Genomic DNA, 17,967 nt, shown 5'->3' with positions numbered 1-17,967 from the left:
TGTAAAAGTTTAACTTTTAGTACGGAAAAGTTTATGATGCTCTGACCTAAAGTAGGGTCAAATATACAAAGATATTGTTGAATCCAACTTTGTAAATTATGCCTAGTCTGAAGAACTTTAGCTTTAGAGAGTGTTTGTAAGTTTAATGTTTCATGCTGAAGCACACACATAGTACATACTTGGATTTAGTTTTAGAGCTGGCAGTTGGCATTCGTATAATAGAAGTGCCCCACAACTCACTTACTAACCTGTTTTGTAAGAAAGAGAAAGCCAGAAATCAAACAGCTTTTTACGAGACTCTTTACTTAATATGTACCATGAAAACTACTAAACAAAACTTTACAATGACATCCATTTAGAATTTATAATCCATATTTAGCTATCTAATCCATGCCATCATCACTTAAATCTAAAATTAACATACCATCAGGTTTAAAAGGGATCTTATTCATGTAAAATCTGAGATTGCACAAGTCATTTTGACAACGGAGATCTTTAAAATTCTGCTGAAAAACAAAGAAAACATCTAGTGATATTGTGCCTAAAGTTATTGACATTACTGCCAACAATGGATGTGACAGAAGCTGTTTTGCATGGGTAAATGAAGGATTAGTGGCTATTAACATTCCATATATTACAGGAGAGATAGGGATCAGTCAGAACAGAATTTTAGAAGCTGTCAATGTAGCACCTGGGATATCCACTCCATGCTACACCAGTTAGTCACTGACAATGAAGAAGTGTGCAGCGCTTCAACCTCCATACAATAATATAAGGCATTGGAAGCATTCATATTTATATCCTAACAGGTCATCAATGTACAGAAAAGGTTCATTATCTTTAGTTGTGTCAAATATGTGCAAAGTCACTTTACAAACTGCTGTCCTTAAAAACACTGTATTTAGAACCTACTGAAAGTACTTTTTGTAAAGGCCTGTTTCTGTTATTTTAAATTTCTGTTATTTTTATTTTAAATAAGACAGTTATAAAAGAAAATGAATAGAGGAACAGGAAATAATTAAAAATGAATTAGAAATCTCATACTGGGTATTGGTGTCGATACTTGTACAGATCTCTTGCTGCATAAAAGCTTCTCTTTGGTTTGAAGTTCTGGTCTGATGTGCTACTGTCATTCTGAAAAATACATATTGAAACATTAAAAAGCATATTAATATAAAAACCTATATTACGATATATATTTATATAAAAAAAAGGTTTCTGTAACCATACCACTACCTCACTAAATAGACATGTAAGAAGGAAATATAGATAATGGCATTGCTGAATAATCATGCTACTCCAACTTCTGCAAAACTATTGACAAGTGACAAGAATATAGGTCAGAAGTTCTGACTTATCTCTTTCTGTCCTATAGGCTTGTTCCAGGTCAGATTTACCAACTTTTGTTGCATCCACAGCCCTGCGCTACTGTCCCCCCAAGGATGTTTAGCAAGCAGATCCGAGTCGGCAATGGGGGAGTGAGCGGGTTCTGGCATCATCATGTCACTCTGGGGGAAGTTTTTTCCCCTTTGAGTGACATAGCGCACATGCGTGGTCCTGATTTTGTGGATTTAGCGTTACGTGATGTTTGAAAGGTTGGCGACCACTGAAATACATTAATACATTAAATCTGGCTGAAAATGCAACAGAACACAGGATTGTTGATGGTATAAAACAAGAACGGGTTATTTTGCAATTTTCCCAATACCATGAGCGTTAATCAATGAACTTTCCAACTTGTTTAACATTTTGCCTGTAAAAAGGAAAGCCCAAACCAGCCTAAAAACATAAGATTTGGCCTTAGCTGCCTATTTTACAAAATGTCAGGAATGGAATCTGAATAGGAAAAAAGTCTTTATGTGGATTATGGTCCTTTTTTCAGCTGTTGAAAGTGCAATACAATATAACTGGTTAACAATATACATATGTGGAAATACAAGCGGATATGAAGGCAGGTGTGTCAAATTCTGGCCCAAGGGCCAAATCTGTCCCACAACGACCTTTTTTTTGGCCCCCAAGCAAATCCTAAATATGAATTTTACCTGGCCCGCAGCTGCATTTAAATAGCACCACTACTACAATTCCCGTCATCACTCACGTCCATAGACTAGCTGCCTCTCTGCCTAGGTGTGGCCCCACTTTGGACTGTTTTATAGACGCAACTAATGCGGGAATTGTAGTAGCGACATCACTCCCGTCTATAGACCATCGGCCTTTCTGCCTATGCGTGGCCTCGCATTAGACTGTACAATGCAGGGAATTGTAGTAGTGGTGCTACTTCAGTGAAGGAGTTCCAGCCACTCATAACATTAGGCCCCGCACTGTACTGTTCTCTTAACGCAGAGAATCGTAATAGGTGTGTTATTTCAGTTTCAAGTTTGGCCCGTGACTTTGTCTAAGTTTTTAGTTTTGGTCCACTGTATATTTGAGTTTGAGACCCCTGATAAAAAGGTATAAAAAAAATACACAGTTATAGATTTAAGGGCATTCTTCACATAGTCATTAATGATAATGTTGCATGGGAATAGCTTTCTAAAAGCAGGTTAAAACATAACAAGAAAAATGTTCTTAGCTGTCGCTCAAAAGCTTAAGATACATTAAATATTTGTGATAACCATGGCTGAAATATATGAGGTCATCAAGATTATCTCTCTGGAAGTTAATCATTATATAATAAACTAGGAGGATTGCCTTCTATAATTCCATGTAAATACCAAGGGGTGTGACGGAAGAAGATATATAAACAAGTTTTAGTGGGGTTGTTCAGGGTATTAATGATCATGGTCCTTTTAGGAGGGCAGTAGGGAATATTTGCATCCAGGAACGTCTGGGAGCACATGGTATATAGTGTGAGGGACGGAGAATTGTGCTGGGATGCAACATCTTTTGGGTATTGCCAAAAGTCCTGTCCCTGCTTGGGGATACCCAGAAATGGCTTGGACTGTGAAAACCCTTCTACAGGTAAAAGCTCTAAGTTGTTGTGGCACTTTTTTTGCTATGTTTATGCTGAAGACAAGATGGTTTTGTTTTGCTGCTTTGCTCAAAGATATTTTTCCATTTGCTGTTTAAAGATGTTAGAATTTGAGGAAATTAAAAACATACTTTTGTCACTAAGAAGCTGTGCTCCCTGAACTCCTGAACTTTAAACAGGAAAATTGAAATTAAATTGTTTTGCTAAAACTCTTTATCTTGACCTATTTGAGAGTTGTACTGAGAGCATTACCAGTTTTAACATGTGTACACTTCTTTCTATATCCTAAAAAAACCATCGTTTCTCATTTTTAGGGACTCTTTAATAACTGGCATGGTACCAATGGATTGGCATAAGGTCAATGTGGTTCCTATCTTTAAAAAGGGAACAAAGTCATTACCAAGTAACAGACCTGCAAGTTCAACTTCTATAGTTAGAAAGGTAAATATTCACATAGAAGTTTTTCTGCAAGAAAATAATATTTGATAGCATGCTTTCAATAAAGACCAAAGTTGTCAACAAATTTACTCTCTTTTTATGGGGAAGTAAGTAAACAGGTAAACAGTGGAATAACAGTTGATATAGTGTACTTGGACTTTGCTAAAGCATTTGACACTGTATCGCACAGACGGTTAATATGCAAATTAGGGTCAATAGGTTCAGAAACGTCAATCTGTAAATGGATAGGATTTGGAAGGATTTTTCCAGTTGGGGAAAAAAAAAAAAAAAAAAAAAAAAAATTCTAAACTAGGGTTTATAAGTTTTTTTTTTGCCTTCCCTGGATCAACTATGTCTATAGGGTTTTGTCTTGGATATTTTTATTTCCCTTGTGGTTGAAGGTAATGAAATTACGCCTTTTTTAACCTAACTATGTAAGTGTTTTGCCGGTGCAGTGAGCCATCTGGTACAGTTATTAAAAATTAGCAACTTTTTAATCTCTAAATGCTAGCTTACCTTGATGTTCCTGATCCAAAAGATTAAAATATAGCACCAGTGCAGATGAGCTCGTCCTAGCTCCAATCACTATCAAATGTGCTCCAATCACATGTAAAAGGACAATGTGCTGCACAATGTGACCCCCTTAATGGTCAAACTTGTTAAAGATGAAACGCATCAGCACAGGAGGCAACTCAGTGGGTTAGGAAGAATTAGGTTTTATTTAGGATGAAATCATTGATGTATATTGCTCAGTGTAGTCTTATATGTTCTAGCTCAGAATTGGTTGGTAGGATAGAGAATGGGTCATGCAGGGATACCAATATACAGAAAAAACAAAAACATAACAAATTAAAACTAAATAACAAATTTTGGTGCTGCAGATACTGAATAAACCATGTATGAGCAACAACATAATCAAAGATTTGTATCATAAAAATGCAATTATGCTCTAAATGTTTATGTCACAAAAGTATAATTCTCTTCAGTATATATAAATCCTTCAGCCTATCTCCTGTGACTAGTACAAGCTGAAAAGGTAATATGAAGAAATTTCTGATAAGGATATATAGACTTGCATATGCTACAAGGAAATCTGCTCCATATGTTGTGTTTGCTTTATTAAAATCAAACAGCTACTAGACAGAAGCTTGAGGCGCTGGCTCCACAAATTTACACATTTAATTAAACTGAAAGTAACATCTTAAAGCAAAACATTCACAAACGCTTTAACCCCCCTAAAAATAGGACTCAAAATTATCATATATTTTAAAGTAAAATTTGCCTTCCCAGTATCTTGCTGACAGGTAATATGTTTGTAGGGCTTTCCCCAGGGACTTTATGTTCAGCTTCTGAACATACAAGTAAATATATGATAAAGCTGCCTCGACTTTCAACTACATAGCAGAAAAATTGATTTTTTTGTGCCCAGGAGCATGTATTCTTAGCCAGCTTCAGTGCCCCAGGCATGTCCTGGCTTTCTGCTGCCGTACAGTAACTTTCCGTCTTAGAAACAAGCCAACAGTAATAAATACTCATTTTAGCTAAATGTATGTAAACAAAAGTCATCAATAGGTATTTCAGACAAGGATCTTTGTCTTCCTATAAAATTACAGACATACACATAATGAGTATGGTAATACTGACATAATCACTAAGAGCTCTGCTTCAGAATTTTGCTGTTTTGATGTAATCGTGAAATTTATATCTATGAACAGCAGTATAGAGATTCGTTTTTCTGTCTCCCGTTCTAATAAATTGATCTCTTGCACTCAAAAAAACCTTGCTGAGGGTAAAGGTTTACTGGCCAATTTAGGCCTTATATCATTAAGTTATGAGCATCCTAACAAAGCTCCTTCTCGGTGAAAGTCTTGATAGTATTACTGACCATGGGATCCAGATCAATGTTAAGCTGCTGGATGAAAACCTATTTGAAAATATAGTCTTCATGGTGAAGACCGGTTGGTTTCTTCTAATAGATGGAAGTAGTCCCTGCCAGACTTTCCCACTTTTCCCAGGGTAACCCAACCAAGGATTGGGCTATACCCATATTCATATGTGGTCAGACAAACAGCTTAAATATGTGCATTATAGGCCTAGGCCCAAAGTCTATTTTTCAGTCAGCTCTGTCTGTTCCCTATGTTGGGGTTATGCTAAATTACCTTTCAAACCTAAAGGGGCATCAACTCATATGAGCAGTGTTCACAACAAGCTTTACACAAGTTCTGTGTAGGTAGAAGTTCTTACTGACACTTTAAAAAAAGAGGCTAGAAGACTTTTAACAAGCATTTTCACACAATGTTGAAGCTTACCAACGTCTGCTAGCAGCCTACTTAATGTGACAGTCAACACTATCTATGTTTAGCATGTATCTCCAGGCAAAGTTTTTGGATATAGTAAAATGTTTTACTACTATGTCTTCATATTCTTCTATTTCTATTGGTGATCATTGTCACTGATTGGTTGGAGTTTTAACTCATTCCTTCTCTATCCAAATTTAAAAAAAAATAGCTTTACGTAAACTTCAACTTTCCCAACTTGAAATTTCAACAAAGCTCGAGGGAAGCTCTACAAAGGCTGCTGTACACACAAACAATAAAATGTATAAAATCTTTTTTTTAGGCATCCTATATTTCCCCTTCTAAAAGCACAAAAGTCTTCCAATATAATATAGACCATATATTTAATACCTGCCAAATGTTGAAGACTGTTGATCTAATGTTCATACATGTGTAGTCATCTCACATTATAATCATGTTTCAAAGTTTGAGCATCATTATTGTATTAATGTAAGCTTCTTTGTTGACATATGGCATGAGAATGTTGGGCTTGAAGGATTTGTGGATGGAAGTTTGATGAAAAACATTAGGAAGGTCCCTTTGTGACTACTGGAAATGTAAATTGACCTTATATGTGAAAAAATCAAGTATTTGTATAGTTTTCAGCTAACATGTTATTTTTCAGATAAATTCAGATCTAACATAACGGTCACTGCTTGCATTGAACCTGATTCAATGTCTGAAATGATTTTTGTTGCATCCACGTCATTGTAGGATCAGTCTGCTATTTTGCAACGGTGTCTCATACTTGATTTTTGTAATATGGTGCAACTGCTTTCAAACTTCCCACTAGTTTTTTTTCCCAGTATGTGCTGGACTACTAATGCTAGCTCCTGTGAAAGACGCTGGACATGTTCAATGAGCTCAATGAACCCTTAGGCTGGGTCTACATGAACAGTTTCAAAAAATGCATGTAAATGTTCCAACCACGTTTATATGCATTTTTACGAGCGTTTTAAGCTTGTCTTTAAAAAGCTAAAAAAAAAAAAAAAAAAACTCTTATAAACGCCGAGCAATCAGGAGAGCCGAACTGTCAGGAGAGCAGAGCTTCACCAATTGCTCTGCGATTGGCTGAGAAAAGGGAAATCCTGATGACGGCTCAAGCGTCATAAGGGTTTCCCCTTCCTCAGCCATTCAGCACTAGAGGTGAATGGGTACAAGTCTTTCGGCAACCAATCACAAAGCACTAGAGGTGAATGGGGAGACTTGTCTCAATTTACACAAAACACACACATTCAATAAAATACTTTACATTAAAGCCTGGTCTTATTTTATACACATTTTAACCCTGTCAAGGAATGAGTGAGGGGTTTTATGTACCCCTGTACTCATTCCCCAGGATGTGGTGGTGGAGATCTGGGAGTCTCCTTCTTAAAGGGGGGCTTTCATGATTCCAAAGTCCTGCTTATAAAATCCCTCATTGTTTTCAACAGAAGCTTTCATACAAAGCTTAAAAACGCTTGTAAATGCCTCTATTTAATTCAATGGAAGCATTTACCCTGCGTTTTTATTTTTTAAAACGCTGCAAGGAACATTCTGTATACCGCTCAAAACGTGCCTTAAGGAAACATTCTGGTGTAGATTAGCCCATTAAATGCATGAGAATTTCAAACATGGGCTTTAAAAGCCTCAGGTTAAACGCTGGGGAAAAAGCCTTGGGGTGAAGACTTTTCTGGTTATCTGTTCTAGGGTTCTTGTATTAGTGTTCTCTTTTTAAGTTGGTTTACACTTTTTCAATACCCATACTTTGTACAGTTTCTTCATGACCCTTGTTATCTGTCTCCTAAAAAAACCTTGCTATTTTTCTGCTGTTCTTTGGGCAGCTTGACTACAACTTCGTCTGCTAATTTTGTATGTTTCAGAACGTCAGCTGTTGCCCCCAAGATTTAAACCTGGGAGCCAAACTCAGCTCATCTCTTACAAGTCTCCTAGACTTGGCAACACAGAGGGCTCACAACCTGTGAAAATACCACTACAATAGCTATCCCCCAGTCCTTATTAGATCCAGATCAGATTGTATTTGTCCTGAGACCTGAACTTTGGACCTGAGTTACAACTTAAAATTTTGGCCCGTTGTATCCTTTCTCAAATGCTCAAAAAGCACATATGAGATATGCAAGGGACTTCATGTCAAATTCATCTCAGTGGTAAAAGCCCTTTATACTTTTCCCAAAGTTAAACTGAGTTTCACATTTTCAGTTCTTAGACACAACATCAAAGATGGTGACGATATTTACTGCTGTGGTCCCCCTTAAAATGAATGCCTAAAATTACTGTACAGAGGTAATTTAGCCCCACTACATATATCTAAGATAGGTATGTGCATCATCAAGAAATAACAATGGCTAAAACTTAACAGATACTATATATGTAAGGCTCAGGTCATTACCAGTCCCCACCAGACACCGGTCCCCCAATCTAACACCACAGTCTTCACCTTTAGTAAGCCCCCGCTCAGCCTCGAGAGACTGTTTGTGTCTCCCAGCACTCGGTTGCCCCTAGGACTTACTGCGCAAGGGATGGTGTCTGGGAGTAGGCCGGGAACCCACAGATAGCGGTACCAGGATTCCAACAGAGCCAAGTCCAGAATACAGAGCAGAGGTCATACACAGAATATCCATCCACCAAACGAAGTCGGGGTCACAGGCAAGGGTCGGTCCAGACAGCATAAACTGGCAAGGTCAGCAACAGTAAATCAGAGGATAAATCTCCAGCACAGATTAGCCCAGCTAAAGGCTACAACAGGCACTGATGACTGGGAGCAGAGAGGCCTTAAAGTCCAAGCAGCCATTAGCAGTGCAGGACCGAGTCAGGAGCTGATCAGCCTCCAAAATCCCCTTCAGCTGTGCACAGCCTAACAATGGATGCTGGGGATGTCATAAAATACATTAAGCTGCACATCTAAAGGGAAGCAGAGGCTGCTGGTATCCCAGTTCTCCTGGTTGAAGCAATTGACATTCTGGACAAAACAGTGTTTATCACCACGATGGTGCACAGCACGGAGTCGCCGGACAGATGAGCATTTCCTAACAATATACAGTATTCTTGTTGCAGCTGGAATATTCTAGGATTCATAATGAAAACATTGGATGCCCTACAGAACACGCAGTTCATAAATAAAATGTAACAAACGCCATCAGATATGATGGACAACCTTAACCTAGAATTACAGAGCATTGCTACCCACGACTTATTTGCTGTTTGACCGTTACCAATTAGGGTGTACCAGTTCAGCTTACAAATAGTTCAGGATTTTTATTGACAAATAAAAAAATCCAAGTTTAAACTGTGCATCTTTGTCACCTAATGGTATCTACCACAAAAAAGAAGAAGAAGAAGAAAGACGAAATAAACTCTAAATAATCAAACTCCAAATTATAGAGCAGAATATAGCATGTTTCCAACCATGCTATGGAGGGCTGGTTGGATACAGGTCAAACCTTTGCTCTTTGATTATAAAGCCAGATATTGCTAAAAACATAGGGTGGTTTATAAACTTTGGGTATAGCACAGCTGAAGTACCAGAGGATAGTACATGAAACTATAAATGAATGAAAAGTAAGAATGTCCCTACTTGTGAAGCGCTGTGTAATAAGTTTGTGCTATATAAATCCTGTTTATTATTAATAATAATATTATGTTTATGTTACCCTCTAAATAAAACATCTTTACATTTTACAATGTTCTTGAATACCTTCTAACATATACAATGATCAAAAATTGTGTGGCTACTTTCAAATGCTTCTAAAAATGTTGCTTAGTTGGATCATGGTAGATATCACATACTATTATTATTATACAGTATTTATATAGCACCATCATATTACGCAGCGCAGTACAAAGTCTATAGTCATGTCACTAACTGTCCCTCAAAGGAGCTCACAATCTAATGTCCCTACTATAGTCATATGTCATTAATCAATTTATGTCATTATTAACCCACGCAGTTAATTAATGTCATTATTAACCCACGCAGACACGGGGAGAACCTGCAAACTCCATGTAGATAGTGTCCTAGCTGGGACTCGAACCTAGGACCTAGCGCTGCAAAGGCCAGAGTGCTAACCCCTGAGCCACCGTGCTGCCCTATGCATAGTTAGCATAGTTTATTTACCTGACTCATGGTTTCATGTTTTTAGCGATCAATCAGCAAAACCGTGTTAATAGGTCAGGTGATTGAAATATTCCCTCACCTACCGTGTTTCCCCGATGATAAGGCAGGGCCATCAAATAAGACAGCCCCCCCTTTTTAGAGAAAAATGTAAAATAAGGCCCCCCCCCGCAAATAAGCCATGACTCTGAATGACTCCGTGTGGTTCCTCTGTCTGCCTCCATGGCTGCGTGCCCCGCCTCGTCATGAAGAGGAAGTGACAGGACTGCAGTGCGCGCACGTGACTCCGCCCAAGCAAACACAGGCAGCTTCCCTCATCCCTCCCTAACGGAGACTGCAGGAGTTTGTTCACGGCCAGAACATCCAAAAGTGAGACACAGACAGGTTTCTTTTGCTGTGAGCAATACCACTTACTGTATATAAGCTTTAGAATGGGACATTAAATGGTACAGTATATGATGAATTACAATGGGACATTTAATGGTACGGTATATTATTGATTACAGTAGAAGGGGACAATGAATGGATCAGATTAATCAGAAGGGGACAATGATTGGCACAGAATGATCAGAAGTGGACATGAATGGCACATGAACAATAACTGTGTACTGTAGTCTTCTTCATGGGTAAATAAGGCATCCCCCTGAAAATAAGCCCTAGAGCATATTTTGGCCTTCCAAAAAAAATAAGACAGTGTCTTATCATCGGGGAAACAGGGTAATCACCAGTGTTAAACAGATGACCATATGAATTCCCCAGACACATACCATGTTGATGTACAGTATACTATTTATTTTGCATACATTGGCGGTTTCTGGTAATTGGTCCATTTTGACTGTGGATGTAAAAAACAAAGAGTAATACAAACACTTTTCTTATGGTTATGCTTTAAAACTGTGATGGTATTGATGTGCAGTATTGTGGCAAACTTCATTTTTTCATCATGCTGTTCCTCGCAAGTTGCATGAAAATGCGACAGCACTTCAAAAAAAAGTTCTGCATACAAAGAAGACACGCAAACATTGGAAGAAAAGCTGTGCAACACAGAACTGTTTGAAAGGTTTCTGTTCCATGCAAAATAAATAAAACTTTTTCCAATTGCCTACACTTAAAAATGTACAAACCTGAACTTACTATAGTAATACACTACGCAGTACCGCATTAGAACATAACAATTGCTTGTGGAAGGCAAATATATTTCACTGCTACACTTTGAAGAAATAAAAGCCGCATTATGTGAAAACAAGTAAAAGAGAAAATGGGAGTTCAGCCAAGGTTTAGGGGCTTAATCAAAACTTACTCTACACGGAGAAGACTACAGGATTTGTACCTCTAGGGTTCACTAAGAATATTTCAACTCCATGTGGGATTCCAAAAATGTGAATTCCTGACAATATACAAAAAAAAAAAAAAAATTTTATATAAGAAGTAAACCTGCTTATATTTATACATTACATATGTTTATTATAGTTTATATAGGTCATGCAAAAAAAAAAAAAAATTGCAATGAAAAACAGGTAGGTACAACATGTTTTATAAAATATAGTGGGGACTGCTTTAAACTGCTATTGACTGAAATTAAAAGGCATTCCAATTCAAGGATCAATGACAAAATCCACAAATTAGTGTTTAGCAGTTGTATCACTAGATACAATGTAATAACTGTGTTTCGTATTGGTCAGTACTCAAATGCAAGTCATGGCTGTTTGGTATGTTTTGGCCAATCATTTTAAATCAATAAAGAATATTAACGAGCAATCTAATTTTGTTTATATTCTTTTTTCCAAAATCTGAAATGCATTAGGCTGGACTTCAAGAAGCTGCCATTGAGGTGTTTTTTTCTTAATATTTTCAGGTAAATTGGTTGTTAACTTTATTATTGATTATTTATAGTCTGGTGCTCAATTAGTGATCACCACAGTTAGAAAGAAAGAAAATAATGATTGCCGTTGTATAAATCTGGCACTATAAAAAATCAGAAAATTCTGTCCCATCATGTTTCCTCTTCTCTAATTTCATTACAGATGGATTTTATAAAACATTTATAAAGTGGGTAATAAAAGAGCAGAAGAGAGGGGAAACTGGGTGGGGATAGAACTTAAAAAATAAGTTAAAAAAAAGTTCCTTGGAGGAAGCTATAACATCACTTCCCTCTGATGGTACCTCCTACTCATGATGATTAGAGACTTAAGGTGCGTACACACTTCCAATTTTTATCGTTCCAATCGAACGACGAACGATCGATTGGGCAAAAAATCATTTGTAAAAAAGTAACCAACGATGCCGACGAACGAGGAAACTCGTTGTAAACGAACGACCGGACCGGCGGATCGGACGACGATCGTTGAACATCGTTCGTGTGTACGGTCGTTCGTTGATTGTCCATGTTCAGAGCATGCGTAATGAACGAACGTTCGTTCACTTTCCTGTCGTGCACATAGTTCCTCTATCGCTTAAACGATCGTATCTATTGTGTGTACAATATCTACGAACGATCGTGTCGTTATCTCTATGTCCAGGATCGGTGCTATACGATCGTTCGTATATATCGTGCAGGATCGTTCGTCGTTCGTTTTCCAACGATAATAATTGGAAGTGTGTACGTAGCTTTAGCAAGATGGCAATGTAACAAATAGATAATGCAATTGCACCTGGTTGTCATTTTAACATAGAAGCAAATCTTTCTAGTTCTGCCTAAACTGATATTAGTCAACTAAAATTACAATGTAGTGTTAATATTGCTTCATAATTACCTGATTATAACTTGATATACCTGGTTTCATTTTACAATTTACAGAATTTTTTTTACTCCTGCCGAATTTACTTTTTTAGTACCAATGCATTTTAAAAAAAGCAGACAAAAAAAAAATTATTTGTTAAATACCTTTAGTGTCATTATAAAAGGAGAAATGATAAAATCAAGTGTGCACCTTCTATTATCTATCAATAAACACTTGCTTTAAAACTACCTTTGGCTGCTGTTTTTTTTTTCCATGTTCTCACATTAAATACAAATTATTCAAGACATTCTTACTAAAAGGAAGCATTGCTTGTACTGAATAAGATAAGCATTACTTTGTTATCATAAGTAATGATAAGATTATCACTAAATCAATAGGCCCATAGCCCAAATGAAACAATTGCTCTGAACTAAAAGGCATAATAAAAGGGAATTTCACCTGGATTTGCAATTTAAAAAGATAAACTGGCGTTTGTGAGAAATAGCAACTCAGAATGACAAGTTTTTTTAAAGCTACTTCTACAAAAGAATGGTCCTCAGTGCTGATACTTACACATGCCAAATAAAATACTTTCACTGAATAGCAACACATGAACAGCTTTTGCAGACATGCCTAGAATGATGGAAAAGTTGTTAATCTATTTTGGTGGCAGATACCACACAGATTATTCCATCATTCAGAATATTAAAAATAGCAGTAGTTTCCTATCCAAATGCTATAGAATGCTACTTTAAATTCACTAAAATGTAAATGCTCTGGGAACTGCCAAATGATGAAAAAATGATTAAACAAAGCATTATCTGCTCTGTTACAGTAAAGATCTTACAGGTAAGATTTCTGCTAAACATATGAACATAAGAAAAAATTACAAAAATAAATATGTATAGTCAATAACAGATAAATAATAAAAAAAGAAAATATTTACTTTTCATTATATCTGTCCTTTGGGGCCTATTCTAGTCCCGTGCATGTTTACACTGTTACCTGTAAAGTGGAGTGGAAGTGTTAGGTGTAATAGGCTTGAATGTCATTTAGAATCTGAGAACATCATAGCTCTTCCATAACATGATTCCATTGTTGCATTGTTTTAGCATTCTTCTTGAACCATAAGGAACTTATTGATGTCAAGGCTCATGTATGATGCTTTCCAAAGCACTAGAGCATAGAGATCTTTCTGTTATGTAGACAGGTAAGTTCATGGTAATTCCAATGCCACGTACAGCATTTGATGAGCTGAAATCTTACACATATCCAAAAGTTAGGTCTAATGTCCATATATTTTATTCTATTGAATTTGAGAAATCAAATAAAAACATTGTACACTGTAGTGGTCAATAACATCAACATGCTGTATATGCAAAATCATTTTCATTTTAAACAGCTGCTGGTAAGCAAAGTAATGCTATATTTTTAGTTCATTTCAAAGGTGAGCTCCTTAGTAAGTAATAGGTAGGTGCTTGCAATATTATTTGGGAAAGTAGGCTTCTGCCTGAGCCTCAAGTTGCGGTCACAAGTGTCTCTATTTTCAGGGATCTTGCTCGTTGCCTACAGTTTCATTTACAATGAAATTTACAAATGTTTTTGTTAGTGTATTATTGTTAAAATATTTTGAATTTTAATTGTGACAAAGTCATCTAAATGGGAAATATGTGTGAAATAGGCTAATAAAACTGACCTAAATTCTCCTCCTCTTATTCCTTTGCCAGTGTCAACATCTTAACTCTGGGTTCAGGTCTTTGGTCATCTTCAGTGGCTAGGCTGGAATGTAACTCCTGCACATGAATTTGTTTGTTCCTGGCACCCAGGTATCATGGGATTGTGCCCTGAGCTATGCATAATCAGTAAATAAAATTATATACAGGTAGTGCCGAGTTAGGGACATCTGACATAAGGACGACTCCTAGATTCAAACGGGGCTGCTCCCTCGTGTGCAGGGCGGAGGCTGGATGGGGCAAAGGCGGCGATTTGCAGAAGAAACCTTTAGCTAAACACAGCTGAGACTGAGCTCTTCTGCAACATCTTGTAACTCTTTGATGGCCAAGACAAACTCTGCACTTGATTCTTTTTGCATGTCAAAGCACAGCTTGCTCCATAAGTTAATGAATGTCTAGGCTCCAAAAGGTTTTTTTTTTTGCTTTGTGATTAACTCACAGTGAGGATTTTATACAGTAACTGACACCTCACTGCCTAATAATATGCTGAGACAAACATCTGTCCTAATTGCATTTAATAAAATAATTGTACCTGTTCCGACTTACATACAAATTCAACTTAAGAACAAACCCACAGTCCCAATCTTGTATGTAAACCAGGGACTACGTGTGTGTGTGTGTATAATTTATATATATATATATATTAGTCAGCATTGGCAGCCCCAACATTTCTTTCAGCACATTTCATTTAAACTGCAACCAATAAATAAGGTATTTTGCATGCGTGGGCACTGTATTAGTTGTGTTGCTGGAGATCTCCTATTATTTGTACCAGAATAGTGGTAATTATTATTAGCAAAGAAAGTTGATTTAGTCTGGGGTAATCTCAGCATTGCAACCACTTGTCCCCTCTGCTACATGAGGGCATCGTGAAGCTGTTGGGGCAGATGTTTCTAGGTCTGATCACATAATAATGTAAACCTACTGTAAACCTAAAGGAAACACAGGGGCAATCATCGCTGGCCTCTTCTAATACATAATATTTTTTAGCTGGCTGTGTTCCTGGGTCTATACCTTTACCTCTTCCTGAATTACAGACATTGAATTGATATGGAGATCAAACATTTTCAAGTGTTTTTTTTAGCACACTTGTTCTGGGTTAGTGGCTGGAAGTAATGAAGCATGAGGACTGGTATGACAGCTAGGAAACTTGAGTTTAGGAAAAGTCAGCAGTGAAGGCGTCCTGTAAATACTCCCTGACTCTGTATGGTTTCAATACATCACAGTGATTGGTCGAAAACAAGTGAGCAGCACATGAATGTTATATGAATGTCAGAATTCTACATCAGTAATTTTAGTTTAGCATCATGTGACAGCACAACACCTGAGCTGTACTTGTGTTCAAGATCAGTGACTCGGAAAGAGCTGAAACCAGAGCATCGCTATGACAGGGAGGGGACTGCAATATTCATATGGAGGTTAGCACTGGCAGACTACATGTCTCCTGATGTTTGCCTAAAAAATACATTACCAAAAATCATTGGGTCACCATCACTGACCTCATTTAATGCCAGTTGTCTAGCTGTTTTATGTCAATGATCAAGAACAAACAAGCAGCTAATGAAATCTTTGGGAGACGGTTAGTGCAATGACTATGGATTTTGTACAGAGATGCATAATATGTCAGCTCTTTATAAATATGAGTAAAAATAAGTAAATTAAAGGAGAATGTCACATCCCTTTAAAAAAAACATATGTTTAGAAAAGAAAGAGAAGCTTATAGCTAGTGTGTAGATTCATATATATATATATATATATATATATATATCTTTCTTACATGTTCATGCCTTAAACCCACTGCTAAAATCTGGACATCATGATTGTGCTTTATCACCCTCTTACAAATGTTACCATTCAATTCTACATATACACACACACATATATATATATATATATATATATATATATATATATATATATATATATATGCGCATTTTGCTGAAAACCCCATCCAAGATGCAGCAAGAAGGATGATTTTAATGCACCTGAAATTTAATTGCGTGGATGGCTCCTGTTTGTAATATCAATAATATACAAAAAGTTTTTATATTTGTCTGTAATTATGTAGATCACAGACAATAATTCAATACAGATATAAATGACAACATCATAATCAGTGCTAATGTTCTGTCACCCACCCCATCCTTACATACAGGAAAATATCAACATTGTATACTACAGTGACTCCATAAAAATGAGAACTATGTTAAAATCTGTACTACCATAATAAACATGTCAGGACACCCAGATTACCCATTTTAACAACAGTTTTAAACATTTACTTATATTATTAAACCTGACAGGTGGGTGATGCAGGAAGGTGCAGGAGATCATGGATACAATACTCAGTGTCCACACACCCTTCAATGATCTTCCAGTCCACCCTAACAATAACCCGGGGAATGGTCATCAGAAAAGTTGGTGCAGATTCACCTAACTTGCTTATTAAACGGATGAAGATTGTATGAATTACAAACAACCCTAAGAGTTAATCACATGGCACCAAGCTCATCAGCCAATCAGAAGGCTGGAGTTGTTCATCTCCTCACACACAGCTGGAAGTCTGCACAATTCAATGTACACACAATTGTCTGTTGTATCTGGGGGTACATTTGTGTAATGTTTAATCTTAAATGTTGTCACAAGGGACACTAATGAGCCAATAATATTCTCCACAGATAGTGTGTGTGTGTGGCTAAAACACACAACTATTCCATAGTGTGTGTGTGTGTGTGGCTAAAACACACAACTATTCCATAGTGTGTGTGTGTGTGTGTCCCCAGGAGTGTTGTGGAGTTTGTAAAGCATTAGGAGCACATGACCTGTGTGTTGTACACAGTAACACATGACTTGCTGTGCTGTGTGAGTACATTTCTCCGTATTACAGAGGTGTGTGTACACAATACTAGCAGAGCACAGACACACAACACACATGCTGTTACCTGGCTGCCCTCTGATCTCTGTTCCTCGCCTTCACTCTCCTCAGCCCCAGCCTGCAAGCCGTCCTCGTCGTCGTCCTCCTCTTCCCCCCCGGAGTCCGTCTCCCAGGTGGAGTCACACTCCTCCACAGTGCTGGGTTCCTTGTAGCTGGCCCCGTTCAGCAGGTTCCCCATTGGCGGTGCTAGTGTCGTGGCAGCCCGGTCATGTCACAGTGCGGATGTAGCCGAGCCCCAGGCCGCACACTGGCCTCCTGAGTGCTATGAGTGCTGCCACAGATAGCGGAGCAGAGAGGTGATCCCCTCCTATATTAATCAGTGTGTGATCAGGGGAGGAGCAACAAGAGCCCTGACTGGGGATTACTGCTAGCCTGTCTGCACTATAGTGCCCACCTATAAAGCACTTCTGGGACACATCAGTGACAGGGAAATGTGTCACACACAGCATGGGACAAAGTAGCAGCGGAAACCATGCTGGGGTGTAATGCACATCACTCAATGCAGCTATACTCTGCCATACACTGCAAGGACATTGCTGCTCATACAACACAAGACTATACAGACTAAATAATGACTGCTGGAGGCTGCTGGATGCAGTGATCACACAAGTCTAGTTACCAAATGAGAGAGGATACTTCATATAAGTGAAGTGTGTAAGAATAAAGCTAGCCATACATAAATCACATTTCACCCGATTTTCAGTTGGTTCAATTTAGACTTTG

At 37.6% G+C, this 17,967-nt stretch overlaps 1 protein-coding gene across 3 annotated transcripts in view; it reads right to left on the bottom strand.

Moving 5' to 3' along the window:
- The window catches only part of OGFRL1 (opioid growth factor receptor like 1), a 28,585-nt gene extending 11,025 nt beyond the window's left edge, over window positions 1-17,560 (bottom strand). For 2 of the 3 annotated variants that reach the window (XM_072408503.1, XM_072408505.1), the window contains exons 1-3: window positions 17,252-17,560; window positions 1,045-1,134; window positions 425-506 (exon numbers count right to left, since the gene is read on the bottom strand). In XM_072408503.1, the coding sequence (XP_072264604.1) occupies window positions 425-506; window positions 1,045-1,134; window positions 17,252-17,422 (343 nt within the window). In that variant the 5' untranslated portion in view covers window positions 17,423-17,560. The remainder of the gene's footprint in view (window positions 1-424; window positions 507-1,044; window positions 1,135-17,251) is intronic. The other variant, XM_072408504.1, reaches the window with a different exon arrangement.
- Window positions 17,561-17,967: the final 407 nt, after the last annotated feature.

Source organism: Pyxicephalus adspersus, chromosome 4, assembly GCF_032062135.1.
Source record: "Pyxicephalus adspersus chromosome 4, UCB_Pads_2.0, whole genome shotgun sequence".
In the NCBI taxonomy this organism is placed as follows: Eukaryota; Metazoa; Chordata; class Amphibia; order Anura; family Pyxicephalidae; genus Pyxicephalus; species Pyxicephalus adspersus.
Note: the sequence above shows the minus strand (reverse complement) of the source record. Positions and strands in the feature narration are given on the sequence as shown.